At 43.7% G+C, this 24,606-nt stretch overlaps 2 protein-coding genes and 1 non-coding gene across 5 annotated transcripts in view; 2 read left to right on the top strand and 1 right to left on the bottom strand.

The window, feature by feature from the left end:
* Window positions 1-3,558: 3,558 nt before the first annotated feature.
* Oxsm (3-oxoacyl-ACP synthase, mitochondrial) lies at window positions 3,559-7,682 on the bottom strand. Of its 2 annotated transcripts, none has more exons than XM_036199391.1 (3): window positions 7,255-7,682; window positions 6,069-7,076; window positions 3,559-5,310 (listed from the first exon to the last, which is right to left on the bottom strand). In XM_036199391.1, exons 2-3 carry the CDS (start codon window positions 7,043-7,045, stop codon window positions 4,908-4,910), a joined length of 1,380 nt encoding a protein of 459 aa, XP_036055284.1. In that variant the 5' UTR covers window positions 7,046-7,076; window positions 7,255-7,682; the 3' UTR covers window positions 3,559-4,907. The 2 variants fall into 2 exon arrangements, with proteins under 2 accessions (XP_036055284.1, XP_036055285.1); XM_036199392.1 differs by having other exon boundaries at window positions 7,634-7,650.
* Window positions 7,683-15,890: 8,208 nt separating this feature from the next.
* Ngly1 (N-glycanase 1) overlaps window positions 15,891-24,606 on the top strand; it is a 58,785-nt gene continuing 50,069 nt past the window's right edge. For both annotated transcript variants that reach the window (XM_036199030.1, XM_036199031.1), the window contains exons 1-2: window positions 15,891-16,116; window positions 22,087-22,201. In XM_036199030.1, the coding sequence (XP_036054923.1) occupies window positions 15,986-16,116; window positions 22,087-22,201 (246 nt within the window). In that variant the 5' untranslated portion in view covers window positions 15,891-15,985. The remainder of the gene's footprint in view (window positions 16,117-22,086; window positions 22,202-24,606) is intronic.
* Window positions 18,832-18,937, top strand: LOC118591713. The gene has a single exon (XR_004946002.1). It is a non-coding gene; the product is annotated as a U6 spliceosomal RNA (small nuclear RNA).

Here is a 24,606-nt window from a genome sequence, read left to right as displayed (position 1 = left end):
CTCGTCCCTAGGAACCGGTCTCTGCCCCTTCTCTCCTCTCCCTTCTATAAACCTCCCACATGGGTTCTGTTGAATGGTGTGACTATTTCCTGCTGTTTTTAATCCCACCTCAATCCAGTAATCAAGACATGACCCAAAAACATCTTCACAGGCCAACCCAATCCAAGGAAGGAAAACCAAAACAAAACATGGAATTTGGATCAGAAAGTGAGATTAATCAATTGTTGTATCTTGATTTTCTCTCTTAAATAGTTCTTGCAAGAAGGCAAGTTGAAAATGGATGGCAGTTGTATTACAGTGAGGCTCAGAGTGGGCTGAAAGGGTTCAGGAGAAAAGATATCCCGAAGAGCCAAAGCTGCACTGGGTAGCAGTGAATTCGTTTGTGTGTTCGTCACTTTTTGTTGTTCTAATAAAAACACCATGACCAGCAGCAACCTAAGAGTTTAGTTTATTGTTCCTAAGTGGGGTTCCATAGTGACAGGGGAGGCATGACACCAGGTGTATATATGAGGGCTTAACTGGGAATAGGCAACTGGGGCAGAGGTCAGAAGGAAAGAGATGAAATTCCCACATAAGCAGCTCAACTACCGAGAGATAATATCCTGACTCTGCAGTCAGGATGCTTCCTCCCTGGCCTATGTTACCTGCCTGGCCCTAAGGCCATCTAGGTTGAGGAGATGAAGTAATGAGAGGGGAGGAATAGGTTAAGAAAAAGTGGGGATCAAAAAGGGGGAGAGCCAGGGCTAATACAGAAGATCAGCCCAGAGTCCACTGGATGGTCTACAGCTCTGAGATACGACCTTTCCCAGCATGGCACTTTCTGCTTCAATAAACACACGTTTTCATCCTTTCTGAACCTTCACTTATTTCATTCCTGGGTATTCATTTCTTCGTTGGACTCTGAGAAGAACAGGGACTCCCAGGCAACTAACCTATAACCCTAATGCCTTCCTTCCCCTTTCCCTAAAACAGCTGGTGCAGAAAGCTGAGCGAACCCACCTTCAACCATTCACCGAGAAGAGGGAGTAAAGTGGCAGTGGGGCAAGCCTTCAGACTCTCCCAGCCCACTCCAGTGGCATGCTTCCTCCAGCAAGGCTATCCCTCCTAAAGGTTTCATAACGCAAACAGCATCACCTCCTGGAGATCAGGTGTTCAAATGCATGGACCCACAAAGCACATTTCTCCTTTAAATCACCACACTTTGGTAGCAGAAGGAGCCCCCAAACTGAAGATGTATAAAGAAGTCCTGGCTTTGGGCTAAGGGTCTAGAAAGCATGCACTGGAACAAGAGAGGAGTATTTTGATTAGAGGTTTGTGAGTGGACATGTAGACACCATGTTAAGAGTGAAGCCATCTGAGTCACATTCACACTCACCTGCACAACAGAGGCAAATGACGGCCAACTCACATTAACCCGCTTACTCACTAGCTATTTCGAAGCTCAAACAAAATACAGAAGTGGTGGAAATGGACCCAACAATATCTAAGTGGCCACTTGCATAGCTTGTGATACGGTGTGAATTCCAGTGTCTTGTGACACGTACACAAGGCAGAGAACATCAGAAATCTCAAAAAGGTCCAGTGCCTGTGACCAATAAACATTTAGCAAGAACTGAGTAGGCAGGGTCTCAGACTGAAGTGCTTGTGACCACGTTAGAATTAGACAGGCCACAGTTGCCTGACATCTGCATGGATGCTGGGAATCTAAACTCTGGCCCTCATGTGCATGAAAAAGATAGAGGACCAACACCAGTGACTCACATTACTTAGGAGTGAAAACTTGGGTTAAAGCACCAGGGGGGCCACCAAGGCCTGCCAGGATGATGGCTGAGGTGACTGATGTTACCATCTAAGGGTTTGGATTGAGTCTTCGCCACCAGTTAAAGAATGAAAAGGGAAATTTTTGAGCATGACATATAGCAGAAGGGAGAGTTCTCAAACACAACAGACGAAATCAGCTGATGCAGAAAGGCTTTCATGAGGGGTGAAGAAATGCTTGCACACACAGCGAGCACAGAGAGAAAGAACCCTTTGCAAAGCAAGGGGTGGGTTTGGGAATCTGAAAATCCAGGCTTTCTTCAAGGGCTAGAGGCTTTATGGGACTTCAGGTGCCTCCCTCTTCTAATTCAGTATTGGTCAGTTTGAACAAAGACAGGGTGCTTTTCTGTCTTATAGAGTGGGCATGGCATAACAGAAGAACCCCAGGGCACCTTCTTGTAACAGCTCACAAAGCAATTTTAATTGTGATGAAATTGTTCATTTTGACTGAAGCAGCATTTACAGATATGCATTCATGTTTATTAAAACTCATGTAACTACACTAAAAACAGGTTGTATGGTAATGTCTTAGAGTTCGTTTTAAAAAGCACTGTTGATGTTGGAACAAAATGAGTCACCATATCCTGCTTACCTTTCCAACACCCTTCGGGCTCTATTCCCTTAAGGGACTCAAGCTTCCTGGGGTTAGCTCCTATCTCAACAGCCACTGAGATTTCTAAGATAAACAGAGGTAACAGCACTCATACTATAACATCCTTTCCTCTTGTATCAGTCAAGGTTCAGCCTGAGAAATAAAGCCACAGAGGCGAGTGCTTCTTATATGGATCAGGCATCACACAACTTCAAGAACTGCTCAAGTGCCTTCTGAAGTGTTGCTGTGACCTTCTGGTGCTGGAGTTGGAAACACAGAGCAGGTGCAGGGAACGGAAGACAACTGTAAGTTCCAATAACCAACCAAGACCCACAAATATGAGGAACTGAAACCTTGGCAAGTTCCTGTTCTTTATTTTGATGACATGGGCAGGAGTTAGTGTCATGGACCCAAAAGCATACCTTTGCAGGAGTTGGGAACGATTCAGGACTCACAGAAAGAAAAACATTTGCAGGCTCACCCACTGACTCACACTAAGATTCAATAACATCTTTCATATCATTCATAAAAAAAAAAAATCTCTTAAAACTAATCCTAAGCAAAAAGTGAATGCTGGGAAACAGTTCAGCCCAGCCAAATGGACACATTACAAAGCCACCCTGTCATTTCAAAACCTAAAAGGCTTATTACCCTCACTTCCTTAAAACTTGCTGAGTTCTCGGTGACCCAGCATCTAACAGGTCTTCTGGTATCTCCCAACCTCCCCGCTCAGAGTATATTGGGTTTGTTTAGTATGAGTGTTCTAACTTCTAGAACTTTCTACATTGAATGCTCTCAGGGTGGAACACCCTTCCTGTCTCATCTTCCCTCTTAACCTGAGGTCTGCTGACTTACGTATTCAGCCCCGCTTTGGAACTTCTCTAGTGCTTACTTTTCCACAGGTGACAATGCAGAGCACCCATTAAGTTCTCAGCTGAGCCAACATGTTAACAGAAACTAATACTGATTAGTGTTTGAGCATTAGAGGATTGAGGACCATAGTTAGAGTCAATGTAGTTTTAGCCTGCTAAAACTAATGCAGGTGTGGTGTCACAGACTTGTATTGCTTGCACTAGGGAATCTGCAGCCTGCTTGTTCTTCATGACAAGTTTGAGGGCAGCCTGAGATACACAGAAAATTCGGGGCCAGCTTGTGCTACAAAGTGAGACCCTATTTTCTTTTCTTTTTCATTAAAAAACTGGGCTCCTTAAGCTGGCCCAGCAGATAAAGATGCTTGCAATATATGCCCGAAGACCTGAGTCCCATCCCTGGAACCCATATAACCGTGGGAGGAGAAAATCAACTCCACAGTTGTCCTTGGACCACCATTTTGGCACATGCACCCAAAGACACGCCCCAACCAACACACATACAGATTTTAAGAACCAAGGACAAGGGGCTGGAGAGACGGCTCAGCAGTTAAGAGACTTGCTGCTCTGGCAGAGGACCGGGGTTTAGTTCTAAGCACCCACGTGATGACTCACAACCATCCATAACTGAAGTTCCAGGCCATCTGATGCCTTGCTCTGGCCTCTCTGTGCCCCAGACTCACACATGAGGTACATACATATATGTGCAGGGGAAATCATTCATATGTGTTATCTAAAAATCTTTAAAAAAAAATAAAACAGGAACAAAAAGTTTTAAGTAAAATGCGGGAATGTTACTCATTTCTGCAGGGAGGCATACAGCCATTTTCCCTCTTTCACTCTGCCTCACTGTGTGAGCTACTGAGAAAGTAGAGTCCAGGAGAAGGCAGTTTGTTTGGGGATGGCTCATGGGATAGGGACAAAAGCCGTGAAAGCTGGACAGGGAGGTAGACTGAGGGAAGGGGGCCTAATTTACCAAGAGTCTCTTTGCAAAGGATCTTTCTGTCCATTCTTCACAGCACAAATACACCCAGAATAAGAAATGTCACAGTTTCACTTCCTCCTTCCGAGAAGCGAACGCTTACGAGTTCAGAGAAATTCCATAAACGACACCTAGATAGGTGAATAGGTCATCAATGGTCACAGCTGTCCTCAAAGGATGCTGACTGATGACACACACTCCCACTTGTATCATGTTTTCCTATGTGCAGTACAAAAAATGGTGCCCCTGGAGTTACAACACGCAACAGCACAGCCTTGCTTGGAGGAGCTCCTCTCCAAATAAATGTCTGAAAAGGATAGGGGTAGATAAAATACCACCACAAGCTATTTGATTCAGAGCATTAGGAAGATATCAATTAATAATAATTCTTGGGTGCAGGTTATTTTAGCCCCCAGGAAACATACGGACATGTCTAGAGACAAATCCGGTTGTCACTAGTTGCCACTAAAATCTCACAGGAGACACCAAGTTGCTGTAAAATACCCTTACAGCACTGGGCAGCCCCTTCCCTAGCAAGAACTACTCTACTACCAACACCAGTTGTGTTACAGACATCTGGGTATTGTTATTAAACATCTGCATGCACATTATTATTTATACATTTATGACAGTTAAAAGCCAATGTTTACATGCCAGCAATACAAAGTGTAGCATTAGTACCCCCAAACCCGAAGGAATTGGTGAGTCCAATATGCCGACCTGCAGTTTTCCATTCCTGCGCCTCCAGTGGAACATAATTGAGATCAAATTCTGGCTCTGTACAATCCAGGTTTAAAGTTGGTGGTAGTTTTTGGTGGTAACAAGCCAGTGCGGTAAAAGCTGCCTCAACCGCCCCTGCAGCCCCCAAGAGATGCCCGGTAGCTGCTTTTGTGGAAGAGATGGCAAGGGCACCAGCGTGATCTCTAAAGAGCTTCTTAATGGCTCTGTTTTCAGCTGCATCACCCAGGGGTGTGGAGGTGGCATGTGCGTTGACATAGGATATCTGTTCAGGCAACACACCTGCATTTCTCACAGCAGCAGCCATGCATCTGGTAAGAAAAGAAAATGATCAAATAAGTTTAATTTTAACAGACTGTTCACCCGAGCAGCTTGTGTGAAAGAAATAAAGGTTTCCAAGTACACTGGGTGAGCTCCATCATAGCAGAGACCTTGTGATCCACAAAGCCAAAAATAACTAGTATTTGTCCCTTTACAGGAAATCCCACTAACTCCTGGCAGATTTAAGTAGATAAAATGTAATATGGTCTAAGCTGAGAAAGTAACATATTATCTAGGACTTTTTTCAAAGTATGGTCTTTAGACTGGAGCTGGTTAGAAATGCACTCTTGAGTGTCAGCCTAGATCCACAGTCAGAATTAGCACATCAGCAAGACGCCTGGGTGACCGGGCTGAGAAATGCTGCTTTGCAAGGAACAGAACCCAACCAGACACATCTAGCAGGTCTTGTCTTTATTCTCCAGGTCTGATAAGAGTTCAAAGAGAAACTGAGGAAGAGAGCTCTCATGATTCCCAAGCAGAAAAGGGGACATAGGGAGTCAGCAAAGACACAGCTCTTTTGGCTTTGACTAAAGTCCAATTGACTAAAGTCCATTCAATTTTTGTTTAAAGATGTTCAAGTGTTTTCAAATAATAAACAAAAAAATAAGCAAAGAATTTAAAAAAAAAAGTTTAGTCTAAAATAGAAAAATATATACTATACACCAAGACCAAATAACTTTTTTTGAATTTGAAGTTCCAACAGTTTCTTACAGGAAAAAACATTCTGAAGAGAACAAGCAGTCTTTACCTGAAGGCACCGTCTCCTTCAGAATCAGGGGCAGTTATGTGACCAGCATCACCTGAGAGTCCATAGCCCAGAACTTCCGCATATATCCGGGCTCCTCTCTGAACAGCATGTTCATGTTCTTCTAATACCAGCACAGCAGCACCCTCGCCCATGACAAAACCATCTCTCTCTGGATGAAAGGGTCGGCAGGCCAGCTTAGGATCCGGGTTTGCGCTCAGAGCCCGGGCTCTGGAAAACCCAGCAAGAGATAATGGACTAATGCAAGAATCTGTGCCCCCAGCCACCATCACATCTGCATCACCATGGGCTATGAATCTAAAGGAGTCTCCCACAGCATGTGCTCCTGTTGTGCAGGCTGTGGACACTGAGTGATTGGGGCCCTTGAGTTTGTAGCGAATGCTGACCTGGCCTGCAGCCATATTGATCAGAATCTTAGGGACAAAGAATGGGCTGACTTTATTGTAACCTTTGGTCTGAAACATCAAAGCTGTTTCAGAAACAACTTCAAGAGGAACCATGCCCATGCCAATGGCAACGCCAGTAGCTACCTGATCTGCTTCTAACTTCGGATGCCAGCCGGAGTCTTTCAGGGCCAACTCTGCTGCCCCGATGGCCATGATGGTGGGAGATGACATGGACTTGGTGTCTGATTTGGACACAAAGTTTTGTTCATTGAACTGACCTTCATCAGTACCTCTTGGCACATAAGCAGCTACTCTGCAAGGAATACTCTTGTACTCATCACCAACTACAGAAACAATTCCACTTTCTCCTCGGAGAAGCCGATCCCAAACTAGTTGAGTCCCAACACCAAGTGGTGTCACTAGTCCGATGCCTGTGATGACAACTCGCCTATGCGACACGGCTGCTGGCATAGTGTCAGAAAACTTGCGTTTGCTTATTAACCAACAGCATGGCGCTGGATAGGGATGAGAGCTTGTGGCTTTTAGAAATTTTAGTAAGCAATTTGACAACATGGTTGGAATTCAGAAGATCAAAAACACATTCCTGGAACAGACCACAAGAGACAGCAAGTGTCATTTAAACAATGGAAGGGTCTAACAAATACCCTAGGTGTGCTTGCAGTCATGTGCTAAAGGCCACAGCGAAATGCCACCCTCGTTTGGACTTAACTTTTGTTTTTAAGCTGTAAGAGACTCAGCCAGCCAACTGATAGCTAACTTACTAGTTTTCAAGAAAATTGGGCAAGGAAAGCCTCGAGGCCACCCCACCCTGATCCGATTGCAGAGGGCATCCACCCTTGTTTGGGTTCACCGAGGATTACTGCACAGTGTAGACCGAGTCTGTGACATTCCTACGGTCAGTGCACAGAAGGCCGGCCGTCTCGGGCCTATTCCGTGAAGTGTCCTTTATCTACTTCCGTGTAGGGCAGCGAGCCTTTCCGGAGGCCCCGCCGCAGCCCGGCGCAGCCTAGGCAGGCAGGCCGGGTGTTACTTCCCTAGGTCAGCATTAGGCGCTCCCGGGGCTCCACGATCACGCCAGGCCCTCCACCCCAAACCTGAAACCCGGGGCTCTCCGCCGCCAGGGCGGACCGCAGCCACTACCTGACTCAAGCTTGGCGGCGCACACCTTATGCGCATGCGCGCGCACGCCCCCAGCAGCGGCGTTTCCGCCCAGAGACCGACGCCGGGTGTCAGAGATCAGATGAGCAGGGCAGGACTTCCGCCGGGTTCCGGGCTCTGAGTTCGCCGCTCTGCCTTCTGAGACCGTCTTGTTTGGTGATCCTCACCTTGGGACACAGCGATAATGCACGGATGTTTCGGTGTTGCCAGAGAAAGGATGCAATCATTTCCTCAGGAAATTCCGGGGAGGACAAAAAGCTGTAGCCTCAGTCAGGCCTCCATGGTATCTGTGGGGAAAGTCTTGAACAGAACTCTTCAGAATGCCACACGCCGTGAAACCGAGGTCATTTGGAGGCCATCCAAATGCCACGCAGCCACTGAAAACAATGTGAATACGAGTGAATATTCCGTAATGTGCAAAGACGTTGAGAGTATTTGTTAGGAGTTGTTAGTTGCAGAACAGAATATAGCGCTTTCAAGTTTAAAGGTCTGCAAAGAAATCAGACACGGTACGCGCGCTCTGGGCAGGTAGAGAGAGGATCAGGAACTCAATCCTCAGCTGTGTACCAAATTCAAAGCCAGCCTGGGCTACTTACCTGAAGACCCTCTGTCTTTAAAAAGCAAAACCTGAAGTCTATAGTGATGTGCAGTGTTAGTGGTATCTCCTCTTCATTTTTTTTTCCTTACCCTTATTTACGATAGTAAACAAATAATGTAAATAAATGATGCTTCTTTAAAATTAAACTTTTAATTGATGACTTATGGCAGAAAGTGAATGGAATATGCCCAATATCTAAGCAGAAGCAAGAATAAAAAAACGCTTATTTCTGAGCTTATGAAAAGTTTAACTTACTTGTTCAGAGCTGATTGTGGATCTGTAATAGGAAAGTATGAAACAAAGCAAGGTGGTGTTTATTAACCATTTGTTCAAATCTGTCCCAGGTGTGAGCTTTGATTTTCCTTCTTCCGGTAAGGATGGAATATGCCACCTTGCACCTGAATCTTATAGTCATGCTTATGTTTCCTTATGATAACCTCTTGTGGCCATTGTTGCCAAGTATGCTATTTCTTCTTTTTCAACTGCAAAAAAGATTTTGGGCCAAGCTTATGTTTTTCCTTGTTAGTCCTGGATATGCTTTGTTTGGAAGTCTACTTTATCTATAATGATTAGGGAAGCCAAGTTTGTCCTTGATCCCAGGGCTTTCCACTTGCTTAGCATGAGCTCTCCACGGTGAAAATGTTACTCCCTCCTGTACCTTTGGCAATTTGTATCTAATACTGTCCCAGATAGATGCAGGCAGCCTCAGGTCTCAGAAGGTGGAGGGGTATACAGACTGTGGAAGGTTAACTGAAAAGGGAACTCTGTCTACGCAGCCATGGAGAAGTCATGTCATCATCCACGCTGCAATCAAACTTCCTGGTGGTGCAGATGTTTGGGGGTGTCTCCCACACTCCTGTAAGCAATTGCTCACCCAGGCTCTGTAAGTAAGCCAAATAAACCTACAGGTACTCCAAGCTGGACTTTAGGATTCTTGCTTTGATTTATTGTTCCTGCCCTGTAAGTAGTTATTTGTTTACCTCTTCCTAGGGAAAGAATTCTCAAGCAATGTACACACATAAATGTGATGTAACAAGATTGTAATTTCTATTTCTCTCTGATAATTTTCCTTCCATATGCAAAGGGGTAAAAAATTTTACAAAATCCTAATAGCTGTAGGTGAGTTAGTACCATAGTTCTTGTTAAAATACTGTGGTGTATTGAACAAATCTTCAAATTGGTTCTGCTTATCATAGCTTCCTCTTAAAATTGCTCTCATTCAAAGCTTTACTTCCAAATACAGTTCCCAATTAAATAAACTTTCTAACCAACAAGTTGAACTTCTCCCTGTTTGTGATATTATTGTAACACTAAGTCAATGAAGTCAGTGCTACCGCTTAAAGTCAGGAAATGCTTGAAAGTAGTGGGCCTTGATTTCAGTCTGTGAAACAAACAAATGCATGGTTAGTAACTGGGCGGAAACAGGCATTCAGCAGGAACAAACAACAGGTCCACATGGCCAGCGTCAAATTTGAGAAGTTAGGCTCAGTGGAGCTTTATGACCCGAATTCCATTTCCAAAACACTTGTTTGTTTTGTTGTGTTGTGTTGTGTTTTGTTGTTTTTGGAGGCAGGCTGTCCTGGAACTCAACTCTGTAGACTAGGCTAGCTTAGAACTCACAGAGATCCACCTGCCTCTCAAGTGTTGGGATTAAAGGCGTGTGCCACCATGGCTCAGTTGTTAAAGGTTAGTCTCAGAACCATTTCCAGAACTCTTATAGTGGAAGGAAAGAGCCAGCTCCCAAAAGCTGTCCTCTGATCTCCAAATGCTATGGCAAGGGCATGTATATGTATGTACTTCACACACATACACACACACACACACACACACACACACACACACTAAAATAAAAACAAATATTTAAAATTAATTTTAAATTTAATATTAAGAATATTAAAAATAAATATTTAAAACAAAAACTTGCGCGGCTAGAGAAATGACTCCGAGGCAAAGGGCGTATAGTTCCAGAGGGTTAATGTCTATCATTGTGGGAACAGCATGGCAGCAGGCAGCAAGCATGGTGGCTGGAGCAGGAAGCTCCAAGCTCACATCTTTACATAAGCATGAAGCCAAGAAAGCAAACTGAAAGCAGGACAAGGATATATGGCATTTCAAAGTCCAACTCCAGTGAGTACTCTTCCAGGAAGGCTGCACCACCCAAATGTCCCCAAACTGTGCCACTGATAGGAAACCATGAGTTCAAATACAGGAGCCTGGAGGGAACATTTTCCATTCAATCCACCACATCTCACTCCCTGGTCTGCATAGTCTCCTGGCCATATAATGCTAAACCATGTAGTGCAACTTCAAAAGCGCTTGTAGTCTTTCACAGTCCTAACACTGTTAAGTCTAAAAGCCTAAAGTTTCTTCTGAGATGGAAAGCATCTCAGAATGTAACCCTCTGTAAAAATCAAAAGGCAAATCACATATTTCCAACACATGACATAGAGTATACATTACCATTCCAAAAGGGTGGGAGTGGGACATAGTAAGAAAGTACTGGCCAAAGCATGAACAGGTTTCAGCAGGACAAACACCAAATCCTGTAGCTCCGTGTCTTCTGTCAGGGGCTTAGATAGCTCTACCCTCCCTCCAGCTTTCCAGCCTGTAGCATACATCTCTCTCTTGGGCTATATGCAGCTCTCCTTAGCAGATTTCTCATGGTGTTGACATCTCCAACATCTTCCAGTCTCCACTGCCACCAAGCTTCCCTTTCACAGCTCCACACAATCATCTCTCACAGCCTCTTACTCTCTCTGGGCCGTCATGCAGGGACTCCCTGCCACATGCTACCTGGCCCAGGGGCTCTCTGAAGCCACGGAGGGAGGATGTATGACCCCCTCATTCATCTCCTTCATGTCTAAAGCCAGCACCATGGGACAACACAGCCAAATGGGGCTATAAGCTTGGGATGGAGCCCCTTGAATCACATGAGCAGCAATGCTTTTATTCAGTTGCTTTCTGGGATCAGAAAATACCTTAGGTTGTGTTTTAACATTGGAAGCTTGCACAGGGTACCTTTTTCCTTTGTTCAGTTCAGGGAAAGCTTCTCTTAAACCATGCTAACTTTCCTCTTTCCAGCACATGCCTTGGCTGCAACATTAAGCTTCCTAGAGCTCCCTTTCTCTACAAACTGTACATTTTTATCTTGTTTTCTAGCCCAAATCTCCAAATTTATTCCACAATACTCCTCTAATAAAACCAATATGGTCAAATTCATAACAGCAACATCCTTCTTTCAGTACCAAGTTCTATTGTGTTAAGTCTCAAACTCAGGACAAAGGGCTGAGGTGCCTATTTAACATAGCAAAAGCTGACCTGGCCACCAGGTTCTCCCAGCATCCCTCAGTCCCTACCTGTTACAGGGTATGGCTTACATACTCCAACCTACCTCTACTCTGAATTCTCCAGACCAGGGGTTTGGCTGTCCTTCCCCTGAGCTCTTCCCTATATAATTCAGACATTTTGGTTACCTGCACCTCTTTATGCTTTTGGGTCTCCTGGCTGCTGCACCGGGTTCCCTTCTCTCCCATTTCCCCTTCTCCTCTCCTGACATGGCCTAGCTCAGGGTCATGTCCACTCTGGACTCTCCCAGAGGTTGCTGCCTCTGGCTGTGCTCTCCCTCGTATCTACAATAAACTTTCTCCTCCGTTATACCTACAAGTCATGACTTCTTTCCGTAGGTTCCTTTTTTAGTTTATATTGGCACTAAGCTTTTCGACTGCTGCAATAAAATGCCACGACCGAGGCAGCTTAGAAAACAGTCTGTTTCAGCTTATGGGTGGTTCCGGAAGTTAGAAACTGTACTGGCGGAACAGCCTGACAGCGGGCATGGCAGCCAGTGCAGAAAGTTGAGAGCTCACGTCCTTTACCGTGAGCACAGCAGAGAGTGAATTGGAAGTAGGGCACGGATGCATAACCTCAAAACGTTTCCCAACGAGGCTGCACCACCTAAACCTTCCCAAATATCAGCCCCAACATGGGGACCACATTTTCAGATATGGGGAGCATTTCTCACTTGACCCACCACACCCTGACATGCTGACCCTGGCTACCCTTTCTGTACATTTCTAACCAAATGGTTTTGTGGAGCTATCTGGGTAGAAATTAATAACATTACTTTTTGCCTTCATTTAAATTAAGGGTTTTTTACTTTGTTTTGTTTTGTTTTGTTTTGTGTGTGTGTGTGTGTGTGTGTGTGTGTGTGTGTGTGTATGTGTGTGTGTTTTAAAGATTTATTTATTTATTTATTATGTACACAGAAGAGGGCACCAGATCTCATTACAGATGGTTGTGAGCCACCATGTGGTTGCTGGGAATTGAACTCAGGATCTCTGGAAGAGCAGTCAGTGCTCTTAAACCTCTGAACCATCTCTCTGGCCCTAGATTAAGGTTTTTATGCCATCTGTCTCAAATTGCTTTGCATACAACAGACACTGAATATTGCTGGCTCATCATTGGCTATAGTAACACAAAAATGAATTGAATCACCACACTGACTCCTGAAGGGCTCCTCTCTTCATTGTTGGTCTTTACTGAGGTCAACAGTTTCTTTTCATGACCAACGTGATCCTGGGGGAAAATCTGTGGGTTATTTCTTTATTTCATTTAAGAATTGTGCCACTATTTAATAAAGCTAAGATCCTAGAAAAAACATTTTTAGTGATTTCTGGTAACAACAACAGATCAAATGATTATGAAATTCAAGGCTAATTTAACATTACATCATAGTCTGCTTGAAGCTGCTGCAGACATAAAGGTAACTAATATTTTGACTTTTTCTAGAAGAAAGGACAATGAAAATGTCTTCACATAGCAAGTGAACTAAGCAGGCAGAAGAGGACAAGATTCTTTGTTACAGTAAATATCTCTAGTAATTCACAAATGGCAGAATTCAAAGAAACTGTACTCAGAATTCACCTTTTTTTATTTTATTTTTTATTTTTTGGTTTTTCAAGACAGGGTTTCTCTGTGTAGCTTTGCGCCTTTCCTGGAACTCGCTTTGGAGACCAGGCTGGCCTCGAACTCACAAAGATCCGCCTGGCTCTGCCTCCCAAGTGCTGAGATTAAAGGCATGCGCCACCACTGCCTAGCTTCACCTTTTTTTTTTTTTTTTTTAAATAAAGCCAAAATATTATCAGACCTTTTGCAATTGACCTTAGGACCTAAGCAATGGGCAATCCAGATGCCACTGAATTCCATAACCTTCTGCCTATACCTATTTCTTTGTGTCGGGGGTCAGGTGGGGATGGCTTTAGAGACAGGGTTTCTCTGTGTATCCCTGGCTGTCCTGGAAATCACTCTGTAGAACCACCTGGCCTGGAACTCAGAGATCCACCTGCCTCTGCCTCCTGAGAGCTGGGAATTAAGGTGTGCGCCACCACCACCTGGCCTGATTGTACCTTTTACACACTGGATTACAAGTATCAGTCAACACTCTCAGGGGGACATAGCATTCTTGCAGTTGGGCCACAAACCTAATTATTACTTTGTTATGAGCCAGAAAAAAAAAAAAATCACTAGTGGTTACCCACTGAAAATTTTAAATAGCTAATAACATACTCTTTGTTGAACATAGTATTCTTCTTTAAAAATTTATTCTTTCGCTAGGCGGTGGTGGCGCACGCCTTTAATCCCAGCACCAGGAGGCAGAGCCAGGTGGATCTCTGAGTTCGAGGTCAGCCTGGGCTACCAAGTGAGTGCCAGGAAAAGGCGAAAAGCTACACAGAGAAACCCTATCCTGAAAAAAATTTTTTTTATTCTTCCACAGACCCACAGCTATCTAATGTTCCTTGATCATGGTCCTTCCATTAGTGTCTCTTATATCCCCTTCACCTTCCCTTAGCCCACTCTTTTTCTACCTCCCGCTCCCTCCTCCTTTCAAGTCTTTGATTGTTGTTCTTGGTGGTAGTGGTGTGTGTACACTGGGTATGTTAACAGGGTCTGGTGTAGCCCAGGCTGGTCTCAAGTTTACACTGAAACCAAGGCTAAGCTTGAACTTTTCATTCTTCTGCCTCTACCTCCCAAGTTCTGGGATTTGCCAATATGCCCACCTGAACACACATTTTTGAAGTTGGTCTACAAACCTAATTGCTAAAAATTTAGGTCTATTTGACAGATGAGTATTCAGAAGTTCTAGAAGAATTCTTAGAAGAAATTGCTCAGAAATACAAGAAGATTTCAAAATTAAAAAGCAACAGATAATAAGTGTCAAGAGAAAAAATTGAATGAGTAAATACCTTGAAAACACAAGGCCAAGAGATACGTGCTGGCCAAGCCTTGTGGTTCATACACGGAACCCCAGCTACTCAAGAGAGTGGAGTATGGAAAGCTCCTGGTCTGACTGGGCTATGAATCGAGATCAAGTCCACCCTTAGTGACATTGCAACATTAAAAAGTAATAATAAAGCCAGGTGGGGGTGGTGGCACACACTTTTAATCACAGCACTTGGGAGGCAGAGGCAGGTAGATCTCTGAGTTCAACAGAAGCCTGGTCTACAGAGTGAGTTCCAGAGGGGAAAAAATTAAATTAAGGGTTGAGTGTGTAGTTCAGTGCTGGAACCACTGCCTAGCATGTGAGAAAGCCCCTAGGGTTCAATCCCAGTGACAAGGACCAAACACATTTGTTGAAGTTTGGAATTTCTACAAAAAAGAAAAAGTTCTTGATAAAGTATTCTATCAAGGGTATGGTGAGGCATTGGCTGAACTTATTATTTGTTGCTTTTTAATTTTGAAATCTTCTAGTATTTCTGAGCAATTCCTTCTAAGAATTCTTCTAGAACTTCTGAATACTCATCTGTCAAAAGAGATTAGGGATTCATTTTCTTTCCTTTTTTTAAAATGTGCATTGATGTTTTGTAATGGGTGCTGGGTCCCGTGGAACTGGAGTTATAGACAGCTGTGAGCTGCTTTGTGGGTGCTGGGAATTGAACCCAGGTCCTCTGGAAGAGCAGTCAGTGCTTTAACCGCTGAGCCATCTCTGCAGCCCTGAATTCATTTTCTAAGATTAAATAAAGGACACAGGTAGACAATATGCATGTATAAGTCAAAAGATGCAGTGTGCACAAACTTTGCTCTCTTTGTTCATTTTATTCTATTACTGTGTACGTGTTTTATGTGGGTCGCCACATAATAAACTGAGTCCCCAACTCCTTAATAGGGTGCAATATGCTGTTAAAAGATGCTCCTTACAGTAGAATCATACCTTGTGAGTGAGGACTTGACGTGATGTTCACCAACCTAATTCGGAAAAGAATACACAAATCGGAAAACCAGGTGAGTTCAGAGCAGTGCATTTGTTCCTGAAGCCAGCCGCCTGTAATCCCAGGCTGAGGCGGGACTGTGCAAAATCAAGAGTTTGAGGCCAGCCTAGGCCACAGACCAAATCCCACCCCCCTCGCCCCCACAAAAAAAGACAAAACAAAAACGTGCTCTTCTTTCTGGAGTCTTTTCTTCCACAAACAACATTTATCTGTCGTGAAGGGAAGGCTGTAAAAATATCTGTGGACTCCTGCCCCGCACAACCACTACCCACACGCCTCTCCTCCAGATCCGCCTCTCCATACCTAGCCCCGCCCACAACGCCCCTGTCCTCCGCGGCGCCCCGCCCCTCGGCGCCGAGGCCCCGCCCCGCCCCGCCCCGCCCCCTGGCCTCAGGCCTCTGCGGCGGCCTAGGCGCTCGGCGCCTGCTCAGTGCGGGCCGCGGCGCGCGAGGTGGCAGAGGCCGCGGCTCAGCCATGGCGTCGGCCGCCCTGGGCAGCTCGTCGAGCTCGGCATCCCCAGCCGTGGCCGAACTCTGCCAGAACACCCCGGAGACCTTTCTGGAGGCCTCCAAGCTGCTGCTCACCTACGCCGACAACATCCTGAGGTGCAGCCGGGGCCCTGGAGCCGGAGAGCCGCAGACGGGCGGGGCCGCCGGCGCTCGGGCCTGAGGCGGGGCGGGCTGGGCGACGAGGGCTCGCCGAGGTTGTCACGCCGCTGACAGCCCTGGCGTCCCATCTCACTGCAGGGTCCCGGCTCCGTGACCCAGCCCGAGTGCGGGTTAAATATTTACGCCGTGTTTGGTGGTTGAAACATTTGTGGTTTAAAGTTACGAACTTCCTATTAATGTCTGGGTTTTTCTTCAACCTGACTCCTAAAGAGTTGGGAAGGAAAGCGTGCTGGAGAAGCCACTTTCGTTCAGAGGGCAGCACTCTCCACAGCTGCTTCTCACCGGGTCGTCGTTGGAAGCTGGAGGCAGCCCCTGCTGCAGCTCTTTGGGGGAAAGGGGGCTTGTTTGGGGAAGGCGTGCAGGAGGGGCGTGCAGGGAGGTTAGGAGGCTAAGGTGCTGGCTGACGTCACGCCCCGGCGCTGGCTCTTACAAGTACACTGACATGAAGTCTGTAGGAAGTCTCCCAGTGTTAGGCCAATGAGTTGGAAGCGGTTTGTTTGAGACGGGGTGCAGTCCTGTATAGCCCAGGCTGGCTTGAAACTTGCTCTGTAGCCCAGAACTCATGCCAATCCTCCTGTCTGGACCTGAGTGCTGAGATTGCAGGTGTGAGCCACCCTAACAAGAATTGTTCGTTTAGGTATCATTAGTGATTTGAAAGTAAACGTATGTGATTATATGCCATGTTATGCAGCATCAGCATCGAGCCAGCTCACAGCTACATAATTGTGACCTGTGTGACCATCACCCTCCTTTGTGACACCTCAGCTTAACCTTTTTTAACCTTAGATCAAACAGCACCTCACAGTACAAGATGCCCATGGACTCTGAAAGAACGCATAGGCTTGACTCTTGAGAGCCTACAGCTGAAATTTCCTCCTGAATTCTCGAGTCCCCCACCCCATCCCCTGTACAGAATAGAGGGAGGGGTTTGAGAAGATGGTTCTGCTTTGAGTACACTGAAACCAAAGATGCTAAGATCAGGGTACTTGAAGGACAGCTTTGCATGCAGACAATGATTGGGATCATAACCATCATTGTGAACGTTTACTAAACTTCTAAAAGAAACTGGTTCATTTCACAGTCTTTAATGTGACTTGTATTTCTGATCTTGAGTTTTTTGTCTAAAAAGGAAATCAGAAGTTTGTAACTAAAAGATTAAGACTGATGTGAAAAATTGCTCTTTTAGCTTGTTTTCAGTGACAGTGTCCTTGTGTTCTTAGAATTAAAGGTCTGGCTTGGTTGGGGGTGGTGTCTTTTTCTCTGTATTCAAATCCAGTGACTTCCTAACTCTTAAGGAAAGCCCCAGATGTCTTCATAGGCCCTCCCCACACATTACAATTGCACTTCTCTAATTTGAGCAGAGAAAAATCAGGTTTCCGTTTCCATTGCTATTTTTTTTTAATCCACTAGCAGCAGAATGAAAGCACTTTAAAAAGCATATTGTCCTCAGTCTCAGAACAGTTTATAGAATGGAATTGCAAATAAAATTTTCATTAGGATATTTTTAAACTGATGCTTGTTGCTGTAATCTCCAGTGAAATAATACTTTTAAATTTCTGCTTGAATGATGTTTATCATATCCCCAGCAGTAATAAATCTAATTAAAATACAGAGAGAAGTATGAGCTACTTTGTATGCAAAAGCTTCCCCCAAGTTTTAGATAAAAAGAGCTTGCTATCTACTTTGTTCAAAGCAAAACAGAACAACTCTGTATCAGTTTCACTGACATCATGGCTAGGCTGTCTGGCTAATTTGATTCATGTATCCAGGTTTGGCCTAGAACTTGACATGTTATCAGAAAATGATCTCAAATTTCATATCCTCCTACCTACACCTCTAAATTACAGGCATGGGCTCTCACACTTAGTGTTATGAGGTGCTAGAGATTGAACCCGGGGCTTCATGAATGCTAGGCAAGCACTCTACCACCTGAGTGTATCCCCAGCCTCTAATTCATTCATTCTTTAATGTACATATTTGATAGTTCAGTAATTTTGTTTACAAAGCACACACAGTTATTATTGACTATACTGGGTGTTATTGGGAAGAACCAAGAATTGAAAGTAGTTTCTCTGTTCAAAGAATATAAATATATTTGCGAGAAAAAACAGGTATGGAAAATAGCTTATAGTGTAACATCAAAGAGCAATTCCAAGATAGTGTTTCTGTGTGTGTGCGTGCTCTTATGTTAGGAGACAGTAGAGAAGAGGTTTGGTAAGGTAGGACCAATTGGGGGAGCGGCAGAGGACAGTTCTGTGAGGTGATAGGTGAAGGGAACTCAGGATTCCTGGAGTGGAGTTTCATGAGGAGCAGCAATAGAAGAAACAGGCATTAATTGTAATCATAATCATAAATGCCGACAGAATGAAGACATGGACAGAGGTCCACGATTTTCAGTGACCGTGCAAGAAGTAAGAGAAGACTAACCTGACTTTAGTTTGTAATGTAGCTTCCCACTGACACACAGAGAAATTGAATGTTAAGGGTTGGTGAGTTTGTGGGCAGCTCATGTGGTAGAGTGTGTTTAGACTTTATATCTAGAGCAGTACACTTCAATTCTTGTCAACTTTTTAAGTATGATCATAGGCGATTCATGAATCATTTCCAAGTTTGAGGTCCCTTACTTATGAAAGGGATAAAGATACTCTATCTGTGCTCGCTTTGGCAGCACATAGACTAACATTGGAATGATACAGAAAGATTAGCATGGCCCCTGCACAAGGATGACACGCAAATTCGTGAAGCGTTCCATATTTTTAGAAAAAAATACTCTATTCTAGGATTGCCATAAAATATAGAAATAAAGGACTTGGCACACACATAGCTACTACTGAGGATATCTATTATCGTTTTATGTATTATTATTTCTGTTAAATTAGTTTACAGGTTTGGTGCGGTATTTGATTATATTGGTTTTTTTAAATTTCATACATGTTTGTAGTCTATTGTTTATTCTTCATTCCCTTCCCTGTCATCACCCCACTATTCTACAACTCTCTTCCCTGCGTTCAGCTATTTTTGTTTGTTTAGTCTTGTATCTCACTGGTGGGGTTTGTTGGTTTGTTTGTTGGTTGGTTATTGAGAATTGTTTTTGTTATGTTTTTGAGACCGTTTCATCATGTGGCTAGGAGTGGCCTGTTGGGATTTGTTGGGAAATATTATTTTAAGCTGTGTTACTTTTGTTTATGTTGCATTTGTTTAACTCTGTGAAGCTGTGTTACTGTGTCTGAGTAAAACACATGATAGTCTAATAAAGAACTAGCCAGTAGCAAGGCAGGAGAAAGGATAGGCAGGGCTGGCAGGCAGAGAGAAGATATAGATGGAGAAATCTGGGAAAGAAGGGAGAAGGAGTAGCAGCCAGAGAAGGAGGAGGACATCAGGGGCCAGCCACCCAAGCTACACAGCAAGCCACGGAGTAAGAGTAGGATTTACTGAAGTAAGGGAATGAGAAAAGCCCAGAGTCTAAAGACAGATGGGTTAATTTAAAGTTAAGAAAAGCTGACTAAAAATAAACCAAGCTAAGGCCAGGCATTCATAGTTAAGAATAAGGCTCTGTGAGTGATTAGTTTGGGAGTTGGGTGGTGGGCTCCCCAAAAAAGACCAAAACCAGACAACAACAACAACAACAGGAACTCTAGGCATACATCACTATACTTTGATAAGTACACAGTGTTTGCTTGTAAGGACAGTGGATGGAGAGGTGGGGCCAGTGATTTTCCTGTATCCTTCCTAAGGCCAAGACCCTGTTTCCAAAAAAAGGGGGGAGTGGGGGGGATAGTATTACTTTTCTTACCTGATTCAAATGCAAAAGCAAATGTTATTTTTCTGAAATTTTAGTAACTTGGTAGATAACTATGAGAGTAAAACAACTAGGAAGACAAAATATTTTCAAAGTGGCAATTGAACAGATACAAGCACTCTGCTGCTTCTCAAGACTCCGCTCTTAACATCAGCAAAACCACCCTTCAGAAAGTGTCCAAGACACAGGGTAACTGCTAACAAGTGCAGTAACTGTTACAACTTACAGAAGTATTAATAGATATCAGAGGGGCGTGCGTGCGTGTGCGTGCGTGTGTGTGTGTGTGTGAGGGGAACCATCAAAGTGTGACAACACAAGGAGAAAAATCTGCAGAGCAAATGAAGTTGATGGAGAATCAAGCAAAAATTAAAGCCAATGTCCACAGGGCCAGGACATGGCAGGGCCAACATTTGGTCTTAGTCTATACTTAAGCTCATGCAAGTCTGCTTGATATTTTTAAATTATTTTAAAAAAACATTTGGGTTTGGCATGCATAACTTATTCAAGCAACTAGGAGCCTGAGACAGGAGAATTCTGAGTTTGAGGCCAGCCTGGGTGAAACAAAGCAAAAAGAAAAAGCATCTGGAAACTAGATATGATCGCCATTGCTAGACTCTGTAGTATGTATGATAAAAGCCAATAAGTAATATGTAATGATCATATAGAGCCATAGAAGCTATTGGGAACATTAAAAAAGCTGTGTTTTTAAACTGGGATATACGATTGTGGTGGCACTGACATGTTTGTCACCTTGTGGCATGTATCATGAGAAGTCACAATTATCTGTTTAGCACCGACAAATGTTGGGGTCATTTAATAACTTATTTATTTTTTGTTTAAATGGTATGCCATGGAAAGCAGAGATGGTGAGCCTTCTGTGTTGCATAAGGACTCACCCCTCAGCTGTATTCTAAATGTGGTGGGTGTCAAGATTGAGAAACCCTGGTCTAATGCACAGAATAAATGTAGAGAGGATAAACTGTCCTTAGCTCCCAACAGTCTGCTTGCTTCTGAAATCATTTGTGGAAATAATTTTTTTTCCAACGTCCAGTCCTTTTCGAACCTACAAATTTTACAGAATACAGTAGAAATCTCATGGTATTATCAGGTTGTTATAACAGTCACTGACCACTCAGTCTTCCAGCTCTTGTGGACCAGAGGCTGTAGACCAGCACTAATGTACACTAGTTAAGCAGTAGTGCTTATGCTTTGTCCTTGATTATTCATGTTTTCCTTTCATTACCTTACTTCCTGTACTAAAAAACATTTTGAACTAAGGTAGAAACTTATAGTAAAAACAGTCATTGGTCCAGGGAGGAAAGGAAGGTAAGTGACCATTAAGGTTCATGCTGGAAGCAAAGCTTCTTTAGCCAGGTTTCAGTTCACAAGGCTTCTTCATCACCATTTTTGTGCCATGGGCACCATTATAGATGATAGGATCCCTCAGAACAAGCGAAGTTTCTACCCTCTGCCTGGAGCTACTGTTGTTTATTTTCTTTTAGAAACCTAAAAAACTCAAAAGGTATTTTGTTGGTTTAAATATTAAGGCAACTCCACGTAGTTAAAAGGGAAGTTTATTTTGTGGGGTAACTTACAAGTGAGGGGATAGGTAGGTTACAGGGTCTGGGAAAAGTGTAGCGCAGTCCGGCGGTGTTCTCTGGAGAACTCTGCTCGGTCCATCTCCAGCGTCCAGGATCCAGGCACTAAGAGAGCTGGCTCATCCGGATCTTGGGTCTTCAGGGTCCTCTCTCGGCTCCGCCTTGTATTCATGACAGTTACCGAAGCCTCAAAGGGGATGGCACTTCCAGGTCAAAGCTGGAACAGCTACCCACTACAGTATTTAGCTGTAACAACATAGAATTGAAATGTCACACAATTTCCTATGGCAGCATTAATACTGTCATCCATAAAGTTGGACAATAGAAGTACTCTGTAGTACAGAGGTAAGGATCATGAAACTGAACTGCTTGTCTGGACTGCTCACTCTAAAGTTGGAACCTATACTGCTATGTAGGAGTGCAGCTGATATAAAATGTGAAAAGAAACATAAACTCTTAAAAGGATAAGTTGCTACATATTATCCATTATATTATCTTTTTTTAAATCAGAAACCCCAACGATGAAAAATACAGATCCATCCGTATTGGAAACACAGCTTTTTCTACTAGACTCCTGCCTGTCAGAGGAGCCGTTGAGTGTTTGTTTGAAATGGGCTTTGAAGAGGTGAGTATGTGTAAGGGTTTCCTCCCCTTCATGTGCAAAGAAGTCAATGGTAGTGGTGAATAGTTGTTTGAATGAAATATTATTTTTAATTGATCATTTTGAAAATGTGTAGAACTAGTTTTTTTTTTTTTTTTTAAACCCATTAGACATTTTTTAAATACAGTGAAGTCAGGATAAAAACGTAACAAGTTTCTACAGGTAGGATTCTTTTTTTTTTTTTTTTTTTAGCTGAGGATCAAATCCAGGGCCTTGCACTTGCTAGGCAAGCGCTCTACCACTGAGCTAAATCCCTAACCCTTACAGGTAGAATTCTTACAAGTCTCATTGATTTAGAATAAAGAGAGTCAAATACAACCCAAAGATGAAACGTGGTCCCTGCAGTCTTCTAGCAAGCACTGGCTTTCTGAGTAGGCAGTGAATCCTAAGGTATCACTGTTGTCTCCAGTAAGAAAACAGTGAAACACTACAGAAAAGAGGCGTTCACGTGCCCTCAGAATGGCTGTCTTCTGTGACAGGAAGCTCAAGCTGTTTTGTCATTTTATTTCACAGGAAGAGTTTGGTATTTCCATCCTCTCAAACCTTGTGGCAGAGATAACACAATAAACATAATTATCCGAATTGTGAATTTTAGCCAGGCATGCTGGCATATTCTGTAGAGTTACATACTTGGGAAGCTGAGGCTGAAAGACTGTGAGTTCGGGGCAGCCTGGATTACATACTAAACTGTCTCTAAAAGACAGACAGCAGATTCTGAATCTTCTGTGCTCCCTATTACCAATGTGTAGGACGTTGGAAGTTGAGCAGGACTACAAGTGCCAGTGCCTGTCAGAGTGAGCATCTGTAGACTTTGTTAAAGAAATAGGATGTGCTTTTCTTCCCATCTACTCTTCTTAACCAAATTCTATTGCACACCATGAGGATGTAGCGTGGTAAGTTAATATAATATAAGCTGTACTCATAGCTGTGGTTAATATATTGTGCACCCCAATAAACTTATCTGGGGTCAGAGAACAGAACAGCCATAATATTAAACATAGAGGTTAGGCAGTGGTAGCACACGCTTTTAATCCTAGCATTCCAGGGGCAGAGATTCATCTGGATCTCTGTGAGTTCAAAGCCACACTAGAAACAGCCAGGCATGGTGACTCATGCCTTTGATCCCAGGAAGTGATGGCAGAAAGGTATATAAGGTGTGAGGACCAGGAACTTTCAGGCTTTCTAGAAGTAGTTCAGCTGTGATCCATTTAGATAAGTACTCAGAGGCTTCCAGTCTGAGGAAACTGGATCAGCTGAGGAATTGTAAGGTGAGGTGGCTGTGGCTTGTTCTGCTACTCTGATCTTCCAGTGTTGACCCCAGTACTTGGCCCTAGGTTTGTTTTTATTAATAAGACCTTCTAAGATTCGTGCTACACATAGCAATCAGAGTTGCACTCAGTAGTGACCAGGGAAAGCTTCTGAGGAGATAAAGGTAGGACCTGAATGATAAGAAACCGCTCGGGTATCTGAAACTCACTCAGTTCATGCAGAGGATTGGCATGCACAAAGGGCTTCTAGCTGTAGTAGCTCTGACACAGAAGATAGCTTTAGGGGTAGACAGAGACCAGGCTTATACTGATGTAGACTCTTTTGAAAGAGAGGAAGCTATGATCAAGTTAATCTTGATTATCAGTTTGATTAGACTGATATACACCTGGGAGTTAAGTAAAACATACCCCTTATCTGTGGGAGTATTTCCAGAGACAGTTCAGGATGTCCATGACTAAATGAAAGGTCGAATCCCTTGAGGGATTCAAACTTGGAGTAGATTAATTAAGTGGGTAGAACTATGGAGGTGGGGCTTCAGTGGAAGAAGTAGATCTCTAGGAACATGTCTTTGGATGCTATCTCTTACCCTGGTCTCCTTCTGTTGCTGCTCTGATATCCTTCCTGTCTGACTAGAGATGCCTCCTTCACATGATCCCACCACCATGTTATTCTGCCTAGCCGTAGGCCTAGAAACATGTTGCCAAGTGACTAGGGACTGAACCCACTGAACCTGAGCCAAAATAAATCCTTCCTCCTTTCAATTGTTTCTGTCAGATAACTCTGTCACAGAGACAAGAAAAGGAACTGATATTGAGGCCATGGGAAAGTTATAAGCGGGGAAGATATTTTCAAATATTACTTTAGTTATTGTAAAGAGAATATTCTGGATAATCTGGAGTGCAGGCAAGAGATGGTACAGGAAAACAAATTTAGCTTGTTAAAACAGTCTCACAAGGCATGGCAGTGGTTATGTAAATGTTGGAAGAACCTTTACCTGCTCTGTCTCTGGTATTCCTAGCTCCCAGAGGATCGCTCTTACAGCACGGATAGGAGGCTGGAAACATTTGTTGAATTATGTACTGATGGCAGAGAGAGGAGAG

Source organism: Onychomys torridus, chromosome 9 (genome assembly GCF_903995425.1).
Source record: "Onychomys torridus chromosome 9, mOncTor1.1, whole genome shotgun sequence".
In the NCBI taxonomy this organism is placed as follows: domain Eukaryota; kingdom Metazoa; phylum Chordata; class Mammalia; order Rodentia; family Cricetidae; genus Onychomys; species Onychomys torridus.
This window is presented reverse-complemented; position numbering and strand designations above follow the sequence as displayed.